This window comes from Buteo buteo, chromosome 18, assembly GCF_964188355.1.
Source record: "Buteo buteo chromosome 18, bButBut1.hap1.1, whole genome shotgun sequence".
NCBI lineage: Eukaryota > Metazoa > Chordata > Aves > Accipitriformes > Accipitridae > Buteo > Buteo buteo.
The window spans coordinates 19,409,866-19,427,184 of NC_134188.1; the positions used below are offsets into that span (position 1 = coordinate 19,409,866).

Consider the following 17,319-nt stretch of genomic DNA (forward strand, 5'->3'; position numbering starts at 1 on the left):
CTGGCAGGCCTGAGCAATGTGGACAAATTACTTTGGGATTTACAATTTTTTGTAATCAAAATTACCCTGGTTACAAAGTTCCTCAACAATGACTCTAAAGCTAAGTTTGAGCTGGACTTCTATTGTATGTCTTATTTTCACATTCTTTAAAAGCTAAGTTGACCTTGGAAATGTGATTTCATGAATTCTTGGTAGGCTTCCAAAAATTTATGATTAAATTTATGACTTAAAAGCAGAAGTGATTTTCCTTCCTAGAACAATATTTTGCTGTCACTCGTTCTGCGGTGTATTTATATGTATATAATGCATTTTTGCTTATTTTCCTCGCTTAGCTACAGAAAAAAAAAAAGATGAAAATCTTAAATCATAACGGCCGCTGCTCAGAAAATTCATTTCATGCGGAGGAAATTGGAAAGGTGGCTGGCTACCTATTTATATTTATATGAAATTAGGTTTAAGGACATCAAAGGAAATATACCACGTTGTGCACTTGTGAACTGGAATGCATGGTATTTACTCATAGAATACAGTCAGTTGAAACCAACCCATACAGGCAATGTACAGATGACCTACCACTACGAGGGTTTTTGTTTCTGTGCAGATGCAAAAATCAAGCTGTACCTGCACACAGAGCACATATTCAGTTGCGACCATGTGCTTGAAGATGACTGCAGATCTCAAGACGCCGTGAGGGTCCAGCGTAAACTCCTCCTCTTCATTGCCGGTGAGGATGGTGAAGGTAAAAGGGGGGCCATTGTGAAAAGAGTCTTTGTCTGTCACTACCAGCTGCAAAATGCTTGTCCCCACTGGTTTATTTTCCTTTACACATATACACAGCGTATAAAGAAAAAGATTAAAATGATACATATCACAATCATAAAATACCACATTTCGCTATCGAGAATATTCAACTGAATGCTCTTTGCCCAAGACAGCATTTCACAAGCAGCATTTATTTGACACCACTTCTGCCCCATGGACTGGAGCAGAGATGTAGGTACCTCCCACATCTCCAGGGACCGATGAGCTCTGCTGGTACCGTATCTGAGCAGCCCTGACTAACCATTAAGACTTGCACACTGAGCACGGTGTAAAGAAGTGCGAACTCATCCCAGCTCAGACTTTTTGAGGCCAGAGTACCTGGCGCACCGGGGATGAATGGTAAAACGTGTGACGGATGCTGAGGTTAAGGACCCTTAGCAAACAGAAACTTACCAAAGACTTAAGAAAGACATGTTTATACTTTCCTTTAAATAAGATCACTTGATACATCTTTTGCAGATAAATCATCAAAAGCTACTTAACTGAAACCAAATGCTTTTGTATTTTAAAAGTCAGAGAAGTTTTTGATGTGGAGGATAAACTTACTTGAATTACAGCTGTATAGTTAGCTGGAGTAAATACAGGGCTATTATCGTTTACGTCGGAAATGTCCACATTGACCGTCACAGATGAAGACAAAGGAGGGCTGCCGCTGTCTCTTGCCTGGATAACTAATGAATAACCAGATATCTGCAAAAAGGTGAAAACATTAAATCATGGTGAAAGCGGTCCTAAATTTTAACTCATGTTCTTTACATCTAGTGCACCACCTACCATATTCTACGGAAAGCTGTTTGGCCTCATTACCTTCCCTGCCCTTAGTATAACATTATCCTGTTTATTGCCACACTGTGTCCCAACTTCTGTTTTATAAGGCTATCAATAAACATAACAGCTTCACTGTATTAAAATAACTGTATCAGATGATGCATTCCTGAAACAAAGGGGCAGACAAAAAATAAACGACAGATAATATCCAAACTCAGCCATTACTACTGTTGCTAACATTTTCATCTCTCCTAGGTGTCACCTGGGATATGTGACCTGATTCTATTTATCTGACAGTTGGTTTCCAGGATATTATATAAATTGCTTATTAGAGCCAACCTCAGTTTGACACACAGTGTTTCTAACATGGTGATGGAGTACCAAGAAAAAATTCACAGGCAGTTGGCTTAAACACACTGGGAAACATTTGGGACTACTAAGGACAACAGTCTCTGTAGCAACAGGATATTATCCACCATTCAGTAGAAGATAAGGGTTTTATGAGCCTACGTGTTTGCAACAGACACAAACTACTCAACAGGGTGTGGGCAGTTCAGTGCATCACCCATGGGCCCTCTACGCACATATGTGCCCATGTGTGAGGTGTGAGAGTATGTGACAATTTGCAAAAGCTCTGTCTACGCACAGCTTATGGATGACAGTTTGATTTTATGAACTGCATCCTTATGTTGGCTTCCTTAGGTCTTACAACTGCTTTTTAATGTATATCGCTTCCTGCTCCCCAGGGGAAGCTGCTGACACGTCTGCCTGCGAATCCTTCTATGGGGGAGCGAGCAAAGGGCAAAACACGCGCCAGGTAAAACACCCCACTCCAGCCTCTCTGTGCGGGGCTGGAAAGGGGAAAAGCATGCCCCTGCAGAAGGGAACAACGTAATGTTAAAGGGGCTTTTTCAGGGTGGGAGGAAATCAAAAGCCATTTGAAAGATAAAAGTAATTTGGGTAAGAGGGAGGAGTCCAGGCTAAGTGTATGAAACAAGGGGGCTCTTCTGGGATGTGGGCTCAACCTAAAGAAAAAGGCAACAGTTTTTTTGGAGGGGTTGTAGGGAGGAGAAAGACTGTGATTTGGTGGGGGCATAGTGACACAGGAGGGAGGAATAATCCTGAAGTATGGAAAGTCAAGAAACTGAGGCAGAGAATTAATCTTCCCCCCCCCCCCCTTTTGAGCTGTAATTTCTACTGCTAGCTAAAGACAAGACTGACAGTTTTGTGGGATCTTTCCCAAATTTTGTGCGTGTTTGTTTTCATTTCAATGTATCCAGAAAGGTAGATGGCAAAAGTCATGGTTTCTGTGTGATTACAGCTCTGCAAATGAGTTTCCTTAAACCACTGAAACCTGGGACTCAGCACAGCCTTTGGGCATCTACAGCAGACAGGGCATCACGTATCATTTTCCCTGAAGGGGTCAGAAACACCTGTGTCTAGGAAATGTGCCAAGGAAGCAAAGAAAAAGACAATATCTCAGCTTATTTTAACCAAGGGAAACTTTGGAAATGCAGTTCTAACAGACCTGGCATTAAACATGCACGTGCCGGTGACGGTGAATGTGTGTGTCTGAATGCAGATGCACTTCAGAAACTAAATAAAATCATATTAAGAAATTAAGCCTATGTCATTTAAAAGAAATATATCACAGCAAATTTGTAATCTGCACAGCCATTGTTACTTCCCTGTCCTCGACAGTCTGCAGTAAAGTCATTCTGCCACCAAACACTGACAATTTAATCCTGCCTTTGTGATAATACAGAAAGGATATTTGCCACTGCTTTAAGCAGTAGCCCTGCTTCCAGTAGAGCTTTTCCAGCTGAGCCCACATTCCGAGGATAGCAATCAGCTTCCCCAGTTTTGTGGACGCATTGCTCAGAGGCAGGAGGCATGGATTTCTTTATGTGTTGCAAAGACTTTTGAAGCCATGTAGCGCTCTCCTGCTCTGCTAGTAGCACAGGCACCTGTATTTGTTTGTTTTTTTCCAAAAGCTGCTAATTGCTAGCTATGGCAAAATGGTGATAAATCACCCTGAATAAATAATCTAGTGAGCAAACAAAGCAGCAGAATCTGTTTAATGAAGCACTCTTTCACTTTTGGTACAGCCTGGCCACTTCATAACATCACCTCCCCAGTGACATGTTTTGCAGAGCGCTAATTAATGGCTGAGGTCTCAGCTCGGTGCTTGGTGCCACAATCTGGAGTATGTCGTAATCGCCCCATCGCACACACCGCTGCACGTGTGTGCTTGCACGCGCAGGAGAGAGGAGGCAGCTCATTAACACAGCAACAGCTGCCGGTGGCACCACAGGAGAAATTTGGGGTTGCTTTTTTCCCTGATCTGGCCTCAGCTGTGTTAGTGCAGGATGGGAATGCTAGCAGAGCAGTTGGCTGGTAGATAGGATTGGGGATAGGGTTGGCGTGGGAAGAAGTGGAACAACATTAGAAAGACCTATTGGAGCATCTTAGGCTGATCATTGCAGAGTATAAAAGAAGCTTCTTCAAAACAAGCTAGCAGCGGAGTTGAGATCAATACACATCTGTAAGTCATTGTAAGTTAAGAAGTCCCACATGTCTTACCCTTTCTCTATCCAATTTCTTTTTAACCTTCACGAGTCCCAAAACAGGATCAACCGAAAATTCATTGTCTCGATCCCCATTCACTATGGAAAAATGAATCTGGCCATTGGAAGGACTGTCCAGATCTTCTGCTATCAACTTTTTTGAGAGAAGAGTGAAAATTAGCAAAACAAATATTAAGCCATCTGTATGATATATTAATGGCTCAACACCCCAAAAAGTAAGACTTCATGTTCCATCAGACTAGTTACATCTGAAATCCACACCTCTACAGCATCAAGCCAAGCACCAAGCCAATCAGTTTTTGATAGGAGGCTCCCCTTGGACCTTTTCAGAATTTTAGCCTTAAAAATACACAATATTTTAATCTTAATATTCCAAACAAGGCTTTCTTTCTGCATCCACAAGTTCCAAGATGAGAGTATTATGAGGTTTGGGTATGGCACACTGCATGCCAGGCTACACAAATACTATGTATGTCGCTGAAAAGTTGAATTCTGCCTTTCCAATAAAACCCACTTGTTTCTAGCTGACCCATGAAACGCAATGCCTTAAACATGCCATTGCTCTTTGGCAGCATATCAGGGTTAAAAAGCAACAGTTGGTACTAATACTACTTTCTTTTGGGGGGAAACTGGCAGCAGCCTGGAAAGCAGTAGCTGATGCAGAGTATTGGCTAGAGAACAGTTTGGGTGATTCAAGATGCAGTAGTTGTCATTATTAACCAGTGCAGCAGTATTTTATTAAAGGTCATGTGGCAGAGGGCTTCATGTCACCTAAATGCCACCCATGGCCTCACTCACCATAATCACCGAATCACCGATGGCGGCGTCCTCGCTGATGACTGCGCTGTAGACCTCCTGGCTGAATTTTGGTGCATTGTCATTAACATCTGTCACGTTTACGTTCACAGTCGTAACGGCGCTCAGGGCTGGAGTACCTCCATCTTTTGCTTCCACTACTAAGTAGAAATCCTTACACGATTCATAATCCAAAGCTTCAAAAATGGAAATCACTCCTTTGAAGCAAGGGAGGGAACGTCAACAGCCAGCGAAAAACAAATAATGCTATGGACTAAGGGATTTGACTGTAGTAAACAATACAGCATGCTATTTATCACCATGGCACATATACAAAATATGTTGTTCTAACTGTAACACTGCCCAATCCAATAAAAATATTTGGTCAGGTTTCTACTGCTGTCATTTGCTTAAAGAATGATGCTAATTGCACTTGGGTTGCCTCTGCAGAAAGGACCTTCACAAGGCATGAAGCAATGAATGGTTTCTCATGAAAATAGCTTTTATTATATGAGTATTGTAGACGGAGAAGTGGGGGCCCTATCCACCCATTTGCCTGGGCTTATGCACAGAGCCTATGGGAGAATTGAATGCCAACTCTGGAAATAAGCCCTGATAACTAAACAGAAATTCACTCCCATGTAATTAACTTCTCATGAATTAAATACAAATGAACAGGGTATGAATACCTTTGAGAAATCAGTTGTCTATCATTTATGTGATTAAACAGGGACTTCCCCACTCAACTAAGTTTATAAATTTTGGGTTCCCTCACCACACAATCAAAACCAAGATCCTCTGTAACTTGACTCACTCCATGCACCCAGACCCCCTCTAGGATAGAAACGATTTTTAATGCAAACTCTCCCCTTGTTTCCCATGTACCCATAACCTTAACAAGAAGGGGGGAGTGGGCTGTGCACAGATTACTAGCGATGCCTTGAAGGAGGTAATACTGGGCATGGCAGGAAAGACTTACAAGCAAATCCTCAACCTTGGGAAGCCAAATCCTTTTCAATATAGACCCATCAGGAGCAAGGATGTATGGGGCTTAAAGGTCATTTAGTCCAACTGCTGCCCAACACAGGTCAGCTAACCTCATCATTCTTGAATGTACTCATCTCTAATGTTCATATAAACCTCCAACAACATCAGTTTCCTAACCTTCTTGGGAAATGTATTTCAGTACTTAATAATCATTACAGTTAGGATTTTCTTTCTATCATTTAAATAAAATAATCCAAATGCAATTTAAACCCATTCACAACTTCTTTTCTCATGAATGGGCATGGAAAACAGTTTATTCCCCTCCTCTTCGTAGTTACTTTTTACAGGCTTGAATACTAACAGCATGCCTTTTCTTTGCTAGCTTAAATAGTCTCAATTCCTTCAGTCTTTTCTGGTAAGCCACATTTTACAGACCTTGGATCATTCTTCTTAATCTCATCTGAGCTCTCTCCAAATGAATCCTACCTTTCAGCATGACTTGCTGGAAGCAGAAGCCCTGAAGAGAAGCTTCCAAGTGGCTAGCAGAGAGTTCCCACTGATAAATGGTGTGAAGGGCATTATTTTTCAAGCCTTGATCAGGCATGCTACATCAGCACCCGGCTGTCTGGAAACTGAGCTCCTGCCTCTAAACCGATAATAATGGAGCTGTCACACATTAATGAATAATAAATAGTTTTTTTTTTTCCCTGTGTGATTAAGCTTTATTATGGGTTTTTATTGATTTATCTCCTTGGCTTCATTGTCAAATGTGAAGTTAAGTATTGCTGTCTAGGTGTATTTACGTTTAAATTTTGTTAGCACTAATCAATGTTTTGAAGATAACAGACAACACACAATTATGTTAAGTCCCTTACATGCAAGGCAGTGGCCTCCACAGAGCGGAGAGAGATTTTTGCACACAGTAATATAAATGACACAATGCATCATTTTGAGATTTTCTAGGTTACTGGTTATTACAGCTGCACTCAAACAAGTGTTACCTTCAGCTTTCAAAATCAAGATTGTTTTGCACTGAAGCTCTGGTGGCAGATTTGTACTGGTCATCCTGAATATTATGAGAATAATGGGAAGCACGGAAGAATCATAGCTTACTGTTGATGGATTAAAACCTCAGTAAGGATAAAGAATATATCCCACTAAGGAAATCCAAAGAAAACGAGCCATTTGCACCAATAAGGTAGCTTTTCTTAGTATTTCTTAAAGAGAAGCAGCAGTACGTTTTCAAAATTTGTGATGTATAACAGCAACAAAAAAAAAACCCAAACCATGGCTGAAGTCAACTGTCAGACAACACAAATCAGGAGCCACCTAAGCCAGTGAAGTTGCATACAGTTGTATAAACAGCAATCACATTAGGACTGCCAGCTATTTGTTCCTGATAGTGCTGTCTGATGCTTGCTAAGGTCCAGACTGTTGAGGCTGTACTCAGCTGGTAAGCAGGTAAACATTGCAAGTGTTCAGAACTGTAAGGGTTGCACAGTTTGGCTAATGGGTTGTCACATCTACATTGACTTCAACGGACATACTAATGGAGAAAAGTATTCTCCACTCAAGCTGGGGCAGCTGAGTGTGACTGTAATTTACATCACTCTCCAACCTAAAATTGGTTTTTAACTGTGCAGCTAATTCCACATTGACAAGCTCTGAGTCTTTGCTCTTGAAATTTTTTTCATCCAAGAGCCTTCCCCAAAGCACTCACATTTTTCTGATGCTTTCATTTTGCATTACAAGTAAGAGCCACTTTACAAACCTGTTTTTGAGTTAATCCTGAACTTCCCTTTCTCATTCCCTGATCTGATGAGATAGGCAATCTCAGCATTAGTACCAATGTCTTGGCTTGTAGCAAAAACAGAAAGGACCTCAGTGCCAGGAGAGGTGTCTTCAGGTACTGTAACAAGATAATCTCTTCTTTCAAACACAGGGGGGTTGTCATTAATGTCTAGCACTGTAATGGTAACAGTGGCAAAAGAGGACAAGGTCAGCACAATGCTCTGATCTGAGGCCTTCACACTGATGTTATAGGAAGACTGAAGCTCTCTATCAAGTGGATGCTCCAAAATAATGATTCCTGATGACCGGTCAACTGAGAAGTAACCATCTGCGGAGTCTGCCAGGGAATAGGTAACTTTTCTGTTCACACCTGAAAGAGAAGCAAATGTGAAAATGATAAAGTGAAATAAAGTAAAGAACAACCTCTTCCCATTTAACAGAAGCCCTAAGCAAAAATCTGCTGTCACACTGATTATTTCCAATGGGGGTGGAGCACATGGAGGTAGGAGTGCCTGTGGGTATGGTATTGCTGAAAGTTTGGGAGATCAGGACATGCTCTTCTCACATGTTAAATCCCCATGGATAAGTTAAGTTCCTTCATCATGATACTTTTTTAAAAGATCACTTTGCAGAACTGCTGTGTAATGAAACTGGAAAGCAGACTCCAGATATGGTCCTTGCCCAGAAAAGCTTACAATTGAATTAGATGAGACAGGCAGAATGCTGAAATTGGAAATGTCTCAGAGCACATCTTGAAGGAATAGAAATGTACATAAGGGAAAAATAAACCCATAAAAATACATCAGGTGGCACAGAATGTACTTGCTACCAGTGCTGCCTTGATTCCACTGTTGAGCAGCAAAATATTATGATAAGACGATACCTGTTAGACAAAAGCTGCATCAAAAAACTCCTGCCAGAATATGGACACTTTAGAAAGGAAAGTCCCCCACTCCCCCAGTTTGAGAGCAAAAATCTAGTTGTACGAAAGCTATCCTATGTTTTTCAAATCCTGCCTGTATTTCCCAATACATAACACCTATCCACCCAGCTGCTGACTATGCAGATCTATGCTAAGGTTGTTGTCAGTAATAAGGCCTGAGGGGCGGTACTGACTTGGTTGCCTGCTGCACTACAGTGGGATAGCCATTTCAAATCTAATTAAAAGTGAACACAGATACAACCTAATTCAAATCCCTTGATGCTGGTTGATTTTGTGATTTGGTCCTGGGTGCTTCACTAAGAGATTATAACTGAAACACAAAGATCCACTGAAATGGAAAGTCTCTGTTTTTAACATCTCTCACTTGAACATTTGCTGCCCTTTTTGTTGGAGAACAGACTTTACAAGCCTGACATTAATCAGACGAACAAGAGCTACCAATCCCTTCTAGGCATATTTTGTTAATTTAAAATTTGTGACAGTATTATTCTGCTTTCCAGCAGCAAAGCATTGTAGAAATGTCTGATCAAAAGCAGCACAAATCACAGTTGTTTTCTGCTTGACGTAGCAGGAGTAGAGCATCCACACAAGGGGGAGCTGGGAGACTCTTTGTTCAATCACACGCACCTAAAAGCTAGAGCAACTACAGAGCGCCAGACCCTACTTGGAGAGCATTAGGAATTACTGTTTGGCCTCTTCAGGGAATAAAGTTTTTACACAGTGCTTGAGACACCAGAGTATATTTCAAACGTTCAAATGTCTTTAAAATAAAATTTTAAATTTTAAATGCCAATATTGCAATGAACCAGTTTTGTTTTGTTTTGTTTTGTTTTGTTTTATCACAGCAGAACCTCTCTATTCACCATGGCATCTCAAATGTGAAAAAAAACATAGGCCCTCCTTTGGCAAAACCGGCAAGGCAGCCAAGGAGGTGACTCCTGTCCTACAGACGAGGAACTGAGCTCAGCCCACGAACTAGTCAGAGACTCTTTCACGTGCTGAAACACCTAGACTCTGAATACCCTAGAGTCTGCTGGAGACCATGCTCACCCCTTCACTTAGCCCCTTTATACATGCATCCAAATGCTCCATCAGCTGACCATCAACCAAACTGGCAAAAGTGAAAAAGGCGTAAAACCCTCCGGAAAGTGGAAGGTTTTGAGGGACTGAATGGCTGGAGGTGTGTCTACATTTCCAGCAGGGGAGGATCTCCTTCTGCTAGAAATCCTCCCTGAACTTCCACTTACAAAAAGGGACAGACCTGACCAGAACAATTAATAAGCTAGTAATTAGAACTGATCTCTGGGAATGCTGGAAAAGGGGATTTTGCCTGATTCAGAGCATGCAGTTGAACACCCAACCTATACATGAGTTTTAACAGTAAAGCTATTTAGTATTCTGTACTGGGCTCTCTTGATGTCTGCCAGTTTCTACACAGAATTAAAAACTTCTCTGAAGCAGGGACCTTAACACATACCTTCCACACATATGTGTCTGTGACTGCAAGAGAACTTTAGTCTGGTTTGGGTTTTTCTCTGGCACAAACCCCCTATTTGACACTCACTACAGCGTACCTGGGCACAAGACAGCAGATTCAGATACCACAGTCTTTAAGGCACAAATAGCTAGAAAGGAGATGGCCTACCCAGGACTTGTGTCTTGAAACACCCCAAAACTTCAGTAAGACTACCTTGCAAGGGGGACAGGGGAGAGACAGAATTTGGTGGATGTGACACCATGTAGGGTGGGTTTACATAAAGGAAGGGGTAACTCTGGTGACTGCAATCTGATTGATATATAGTCCGACCACTCTCCTTGTATGCTACTTTGTGAGAGACTGAAAGAGTTAATGTCTCAAACATTGTGGTGGGGAAAGTTCTGCATAACAAAGAACCCTGCAAAAGGAAGAACCACAGATGAGAAGGGGATGGGAGGGCTTGCAGGAAGATGCCCAGGTCTGTGCTCTGATACGCTGAGCAGGGCAGCCCACCATGCAAGGCCAAAGATCACACAATGGTCATGTCTGCAGGAAAGAAGTTACTCCCCAAACGACCCCCAAGCCCACCGACCCATTTCCTGAAGGTTCTGAAAGCACAAACCACACATGACACCTAATTAGCCTAATGAGTTTGAGTGCCTGCCTGAAAGAGGGGCAAGGAGATGATGAAAGGACACGAACTGAAGCCCCACACACGCGTGCCCTCTGGCACTGGACCTCTAGGCTGGCTGGACCAACAATGGACCCAGGATTGGTGAAATATTTTTTCTCGCCCCCCCTCATAATTCCTACACCTCATCCCTTTAGACATAAAACCGTTGACCGAGTCTGGGACTAGGAATGGATTCAGCCGCGCCTAGGTTCTTCTCTGAGAAGGCGTGTAGAAAGCAAGGGGGTCCACTCTCAACCTCGTGACTCAACGGACGATCTTCTTCTTCCCTGAATTGATATATGTGGTTACCACGGGTTACACGGTTTACTGTCATAGTTTCATGCCAATTCCTCTTGTGAGAAACCCTGCCACCTGCTGTTACACCTTCCAAGTTCAGGCTGCTTCTGCCATAAATAAAATGTTCAACTGATCATTTGGTGTTGCTTCACCTTAATTTAGCCCGAGGGAATTCCAGACTCACCACAACCCCTCCCTGGTCTGTCCAGCACTGGTCGTGACATAGTTCCTGGTGTGTAGCATCACTAAAGGTGATTAATTAACAAAATATGAATCACGGTTTTTGATAAATGATTGCTAGTGATCCTACAATGGAGACAGTTCAGATACAGATTATGGTGTTCTGGTTGCTAACTCTAATATAAGGGATTTTTAGGCAGAAATGGAGAGAGTTACTTCTTGAAGGCAAGTGCTTTTATTTTTCCTTCCTGGAAAACAAGAGAGGAACACAGAAGTTCCAGGGATGTGGGTTATCTTGTACCAGTCTGGTCTGATGACTAAAACAGTCTTATTTTTCCCATGGGACCTGGATGAAATGCACCTTTCTTACAGGTGAAAATGCCATTTTATTCAAAGAGAGATAGAAGATCAGGGCAGAGGACCTGAGCTGGGACACTCACAGACAACAACTCTTGGTGGCTTTCAGCCTGAATGCAGAGACATGATAGAAGGAGAAATACAGAGGCAGATCTCAGCTGCCTGCTGACCTTCTCCCACAGTGTTTTGTGGGTCTGGAGTTTAACGCTTGCTTCTTGGGAGGAAAATTAATTCAGTGAGAAGCTGTGGCAGAAACAGCCCTTTGAAGAAAGTCTTGTGTTATATCAATAGCTGTTTCCATTCAGCTTCCTGACCCGAGGCTGGAAACAAAATGGGCATGAGGCAAATTTGAAGTAGGAAACTATTTCTACTGAAATCCAAAATGCTTTAGTCCAGGGGCTACCATCTGCTGAGAGAGTAGCATCCACCAGTGTGTGTCAATGGCATCCCTGCCATGGAGGTGATGGCAGATTCTGCTGTGACTATAAAGGAGATGCTTTCTGTGGAAAGGAAACAACTGCTCCAACACCATGGTCCCTGCACGGGTAAAGAGAGAAATCCTCCCCCACTGCTTGCCCACAGCTGCTGGGGGATTAATGTTTACAAACTGCGTTGTGTCTATTCACTTACTCACTTAAACTTCTCAGATTTCTAAGGTGCCAATCACAAAAATAAGCTATTTGAACATGGAAAGCTTTGCAGGAATTACTATTACTATAAGAGGATTGTAGTACATTTTTTAAATAGAGGAATAAGCAAGCACATTTTCTATTTAGACTTGTATTAGCATATGATAGAATATTGCCCTTTGCCAAATCTCTGGTGTGACGAGCTTGTACAACACACAGCCTTCTAGTACCTCAAATGCCATCCTTCAAACAGAGTTTTCTTTGTGTTTTCTTCTGTACTAAAACAAAGGGCCATGCACTGAATGTCACATAATGACATCTTTTATGTCATTACTACTTTAAATAGCACCAGGGAAATAAAATAACTTCTCTTTATAATTCAGGAGTATCAAATTCCTCCTTGTCTAACTCATAGAATCATAAAATCGTTTAGGTTGGAAAGGACCTTTAAGACCACTGAGTCCAACCGTTAGCCTAACACTGCCAAGTCCACCACTAAACAATATCCCTAAGCACCACATCTACACATCTTAAGTACCTCCAGGGATGGTGACTCAACGACTTCCCTGGGCAGCCTGTTCCAATGCTTGATAAGGCTTTCGGTGAAGAAATTTTTCCTAATATCCAATCTAGACCTCCTCTGGCACAACTCGAGGCCGTTTCCTCTTGTCCTATCGCTTGCTACTTGGGAGAAGAGACCGACCCCCACTTCACTACAACCTCCTTTCAGGTGGTTGTAGAGAGCGATCAGGTCTCCCCTCAGCCTCCTTTTCTGAGGCTAAACAACCCCAGTTCCCTCAGCCGCTCCTCCTAAGGCTTGTGCTCCAGGCCCTTCATCAGCTTCGTTGCCCTTCTCTGGACACGCTCCAGCACCTCAATGTCTTTCTTATAGTGAGGGGCCCAAACCTGAACACAGTATTTGAGGTGCAGCTCAACTGACAATGGTTCAGTTACAACACGGTTTGATCCAGACCGACACCAATTAAAAGGCTAAGCATTAACACAACAGGTGCAATCCCCATATGACAGTGAGTTTCTGCAGCATTACCTGCTGACTGCATCACACACAAACTAAAATTTACAGGTATTAAAGACCATACATACTGTGTTTCTCCTTTCTGTTTTCATCTGTTACCCTGACCTCATTACTTAATGTGTTTCCCCAAGTATAGCTAGCCCACTCATTCTTGTTTATCTCTGGAAAGCAATGCTTAACTTTGTCATCTGCTCATTTTTATTTTGGAAACCTATGGAATGAAAAATAATGGCAAGCATTAAAAATAAACAAACAAGAAGTAGAACAGAAAGCTGTCCAGAAAGAGATCCGTAAAAAAAGTTATTTATCAATTTAGGAGTGATTTGCAAGCATGGTATCTAATTATTGTGCTTCCTCTTGCCTCTGTCTTTCATGGTGTTTCTATTAACTCCACTGTATACCCATGGCCTTTCCTGATTACCCAAATGTTAACCACAACACCAATTACTGGAAGTTAAAAGTCCACAACTTCGTTAACAACAAACAAGACAAAAGATGAATACTAAACCAGATTTTATAATACTTCACTCCATCATTTTGAGATGAAAGAGAAAAACCTTGCCAGAAGGACCTTGCTGAACTGTAGAAGAATATATAGCCCCATAGGGAAAGATATTTCAAGTGATTCTTACAACTTAAGCAGAAAAGCTGGCCAAGTTCAATCCGTAACACCGCTACCGAGACAGGCTTTCACTGCTTTGTCCCTTTTCTGTGGGGAAACGACAGCCTTAACCTCAAAGGCCTTTACTCACACCAGTGCTCCAGCAGAGTCACGGTACCATGGGATGAAAGCAGGGCCACAGAGGACAGAGAAGATAACCAACCCCTTACTGAAGGGAAATACTAGACAGAAATGGCAGGCATAAAGCTTTTAGTGGTATGATACCTTCCACAGGTGTCCAAATCCCTGCTTTGTGTTTCATCTGGGTTGGGTGTTGCCTTTTTTGGTGGGAAGATGAGATCTGGATGGTTGGCTCACCCTCCCTCTCTAGCAGATCTAGAATCTAGCAGAGATTTACATAGCCCAGGGTACTGGCATACATGACTTGACATGAATACTCATTTCCATCAGTGCTCCTGAGTGATTCACTTCCCCCCGGTGATCAGGCATAAGCTTCCTTGTTTTTCTGAAGTGGGGGAGGCCATTTTGGATTCACCTGATTTAGGGTTACACATTGCAGCTGACAACATTGGGCAATGTAGCCTGAAGCAACGGAATGCATGTGTAGAGAGAGTTATATTAAAAAGTATGCATGTATGCATACATATATAGACACACACACACATACATATACATGTTTCAGTGATCCAGTTTAAATACAGAGCTTATTAAGTCAACATAATCCAAGAGGTACAATTCTCCTTGTCTAGTTCTTTGCCTCCATGTTGTTAACAAGGTCTTGGAAATCTCAAAAATTAAAGAAATTAATAGAAATGACAGAGTATAAAGATAGCAGGAATCTTGTAAGGTCATCTAATTTATCCCTGCACAAAGAAAGGATGGATGCAATTTATCCCCAAACACAGGCCTATCCTTTGATCTTGAACTTGCATAACCTCCTTGGATAACACACCCCAGTGCCTCACTTTTCTTACAACTAAAAATCTTGTCCTGACTTTTTTCTGAGATGATTGAATAAAAGTAATAAAAGATGGGGGGGGGAAGAACAAAGGTTGACTTCCTTCCTCAGAGCTACTTGTCTGATATCTGAAGACTGTTATACTTTATCATCTCAGTTTTCTTTTCCCCAGCACCTCCGCTCAACTGTTTTAATATTTCCTGGTAGCACCCATTTTCCAGATCTGTGACCTTTCTTGTAAATCTCCAGGTTAGCCACTTGCTGGAAGTGCTGTACCCAGAACTTGACACAGCCTTTCACATCAGGATTTGCCAAGATGAAGTAAACAGAAGGAACTACTTCTGTTTTCTAGCATTACTCTTGTTTACCCAACTCATTAAAGTATTTGCCTTTTCACACCAGTATGAAAGTGTAAACACACATTCAGTCTGTGATTCACCATAATACAGCTGCTTGTCTGCAGTTCTGCTGCCCAGTCAGTCATTACCCAGACAATACTGGTGCACTTGGTTATTCTTATCTAAACGCAGGATTTCACGTTTATCTTGATGACTTGCATTATATTTTTCCATATGACTTTTCCAACTGTTAAATCCCACAGCTACAACTTTGACACTATCCAGGGTATTTGCAGTCTCATTCTGCTTTCTGACATCTACCAATATAGACCTTATGCCTACCTACCCATCCAGGAACAGAAGTAAGAGCAATGCTGCACCCAGTACTTTTCTTAACTTATCCCTCTAGTGTAACAGTCATTACAAACTCACCTGATAACAGTTGCATGTAGACCATGTTTCCCTAGCGTGCTTACAAAAATATCATGCAGTATAATGTCAAAACCCTCACTAAACCTAAGCCATACCACCCATAATATTTCTTTCTATATGGCCTCTTTGCATGTTGCAGAAGGAAATGAGATTGGTTTGATGACTTCTGCTTGCTGAACACAGACTAGCTCTTAGCTTGATACACATAGACTCATTTTAATGCAAGCTGGGTGACTAAGTCCCCCTGACTACCTATCTGCAGCTTTAAAAATCTGGCCCTTTGAAAGATTCAACAACAGGGTCATATAGACTGAGTACTTACAGGATTAGGTCTCCTGAGTGCCTAGGCATGGGAAGCAAAATAAGCAATACGAAGTTGGGCTTGTTTAGGCAGAAACCTAAGCTTTCTATCATAATCCCCAAACACCTTGTTTGTTTACCTCCTAACACTAGGTAAGTCTGAACTCCACAGAGCCTGACTGTTATTTTTTATTTGGCAATTTTTCAGGGGCCCAAAGTGCTGTATCTCTGTGTTCCTACGAGTCTTTCTGCCTTTAATAAGAAGGCAAAAACTAGATTTTCTCCTTAATAACTCACTGGGTGAACCTGGACCTGTAGGTGTCCTCGGGGCCGGCCAGCCCACTGGGGGATGTGAGGCATTGCCCTCCCACTCTCCTTATGGAACAGAAGTCTAATGGTAAGGACACCTTTCCAGGAAGGAGGAGTACAAGAGTACATTGTCATAGACTATTACTCTTCATTCAATAAGCCCGGGGGAACAGAGCCCAGAATGCAATCACCCATCAGGCTACAGAGCAATGCACACTCATGTCTTTTTTTTTCCCCATCTGGCTGATTCCTGAATCCTTTTTCAAAACAGCTTCAGTGACAGTGGAAAGGACCCCTTACTTCAACTATAACCCCTACTTATGCAATGCTGTTTTGAATAGCTGCAGAACAAGGAATTAATAATTCAGGTCTTCCATATCCTGCATTAGTGCACTAACCTCTGGACTATTTTAAAAGACAGTGAGGCAAAGATGTGGGTAAAGATATAGGAAACTCCATGTATGTTTTAAAGAGAATGAGCCATCCTCTTGAAAGTATCTTGTAATATTTATTTTACAAAAACTCAGGCACTATCCAGAAATATCATATAGGTACTACTGGCATCATTGCCAAAGTTTTCTACCTATTAGCTGTTGGGTTTTAGTAAATATTCTGTCCTATTATTTCTGTTATTCTTCTTATTCATGTTTCAATCCTTGTTTTCTTCTTTTTTCAGATCCTGAATGGCTCAAAAGTTTCTAGATCCATTTTAAGGGACCTGCCCAACATAAACAAACATGCAAAGTGGAGGTTTGCTGTATACTGGCTTTGCCAGCAAATGCCAAAATCAGTATCTACTTCAGCATTTCTATTATTTTGTTACTTGTGATTGTACACAATTCAGAGAATTGCTCTGTAATCAAGCTGTGACTGTCTTGCACTCCTCTCTGACACTTCTGCAATCTCACCTGGCAGCACTTTACCATTCCCCAAGCCCAGCTGTGTTGCCCAACTGTCTGTGCAACAGGCTCAGTTGCCCTAATTCCTTCAAGAGGGAAGCCCACCATTGATACGGTT

The 17,319-nt window shown here is 41.9% G+C and overlaps 1 protein-coding gene across 2 annotated transcripts in view; it reads right to left on the minus strand.

Annotated features, from left to right (window-relative positions):
- FAT3 (FAT atypical cadherin 3) overlaps positions 1-17,319 on the minus strand; it is a 331,100-nt gene that overhangs the window by 47,419 nt on the left and 266,362 nt on the right. For both annotated transcript variants that reach the window (XM_075050110.1, XM_075050109.1), the window contains exons 13-17: positions 7,732-8,121; positions 4,977-5,191; positions 4,174-4,311; positions 1,369-1,512; positions 622-819 (exon numbers count right to left, since the gene is read on the minus strand). In XM_075050110.1, the coding sequence (XP_074906211.1) occupies positions 622-819; positions 1,369-1,512; positions 4,174-4,311; positions 4,977-5,191; positions 7,732-8,121 (1,085 nt within the window). The remainder of the gene's footprint in view (positions 1-621; positions 820-1,368; positions 1,513-4,173; positions 4,312-4,976; positions 5,192-7,731; positions 8,122-17,319) is intronic.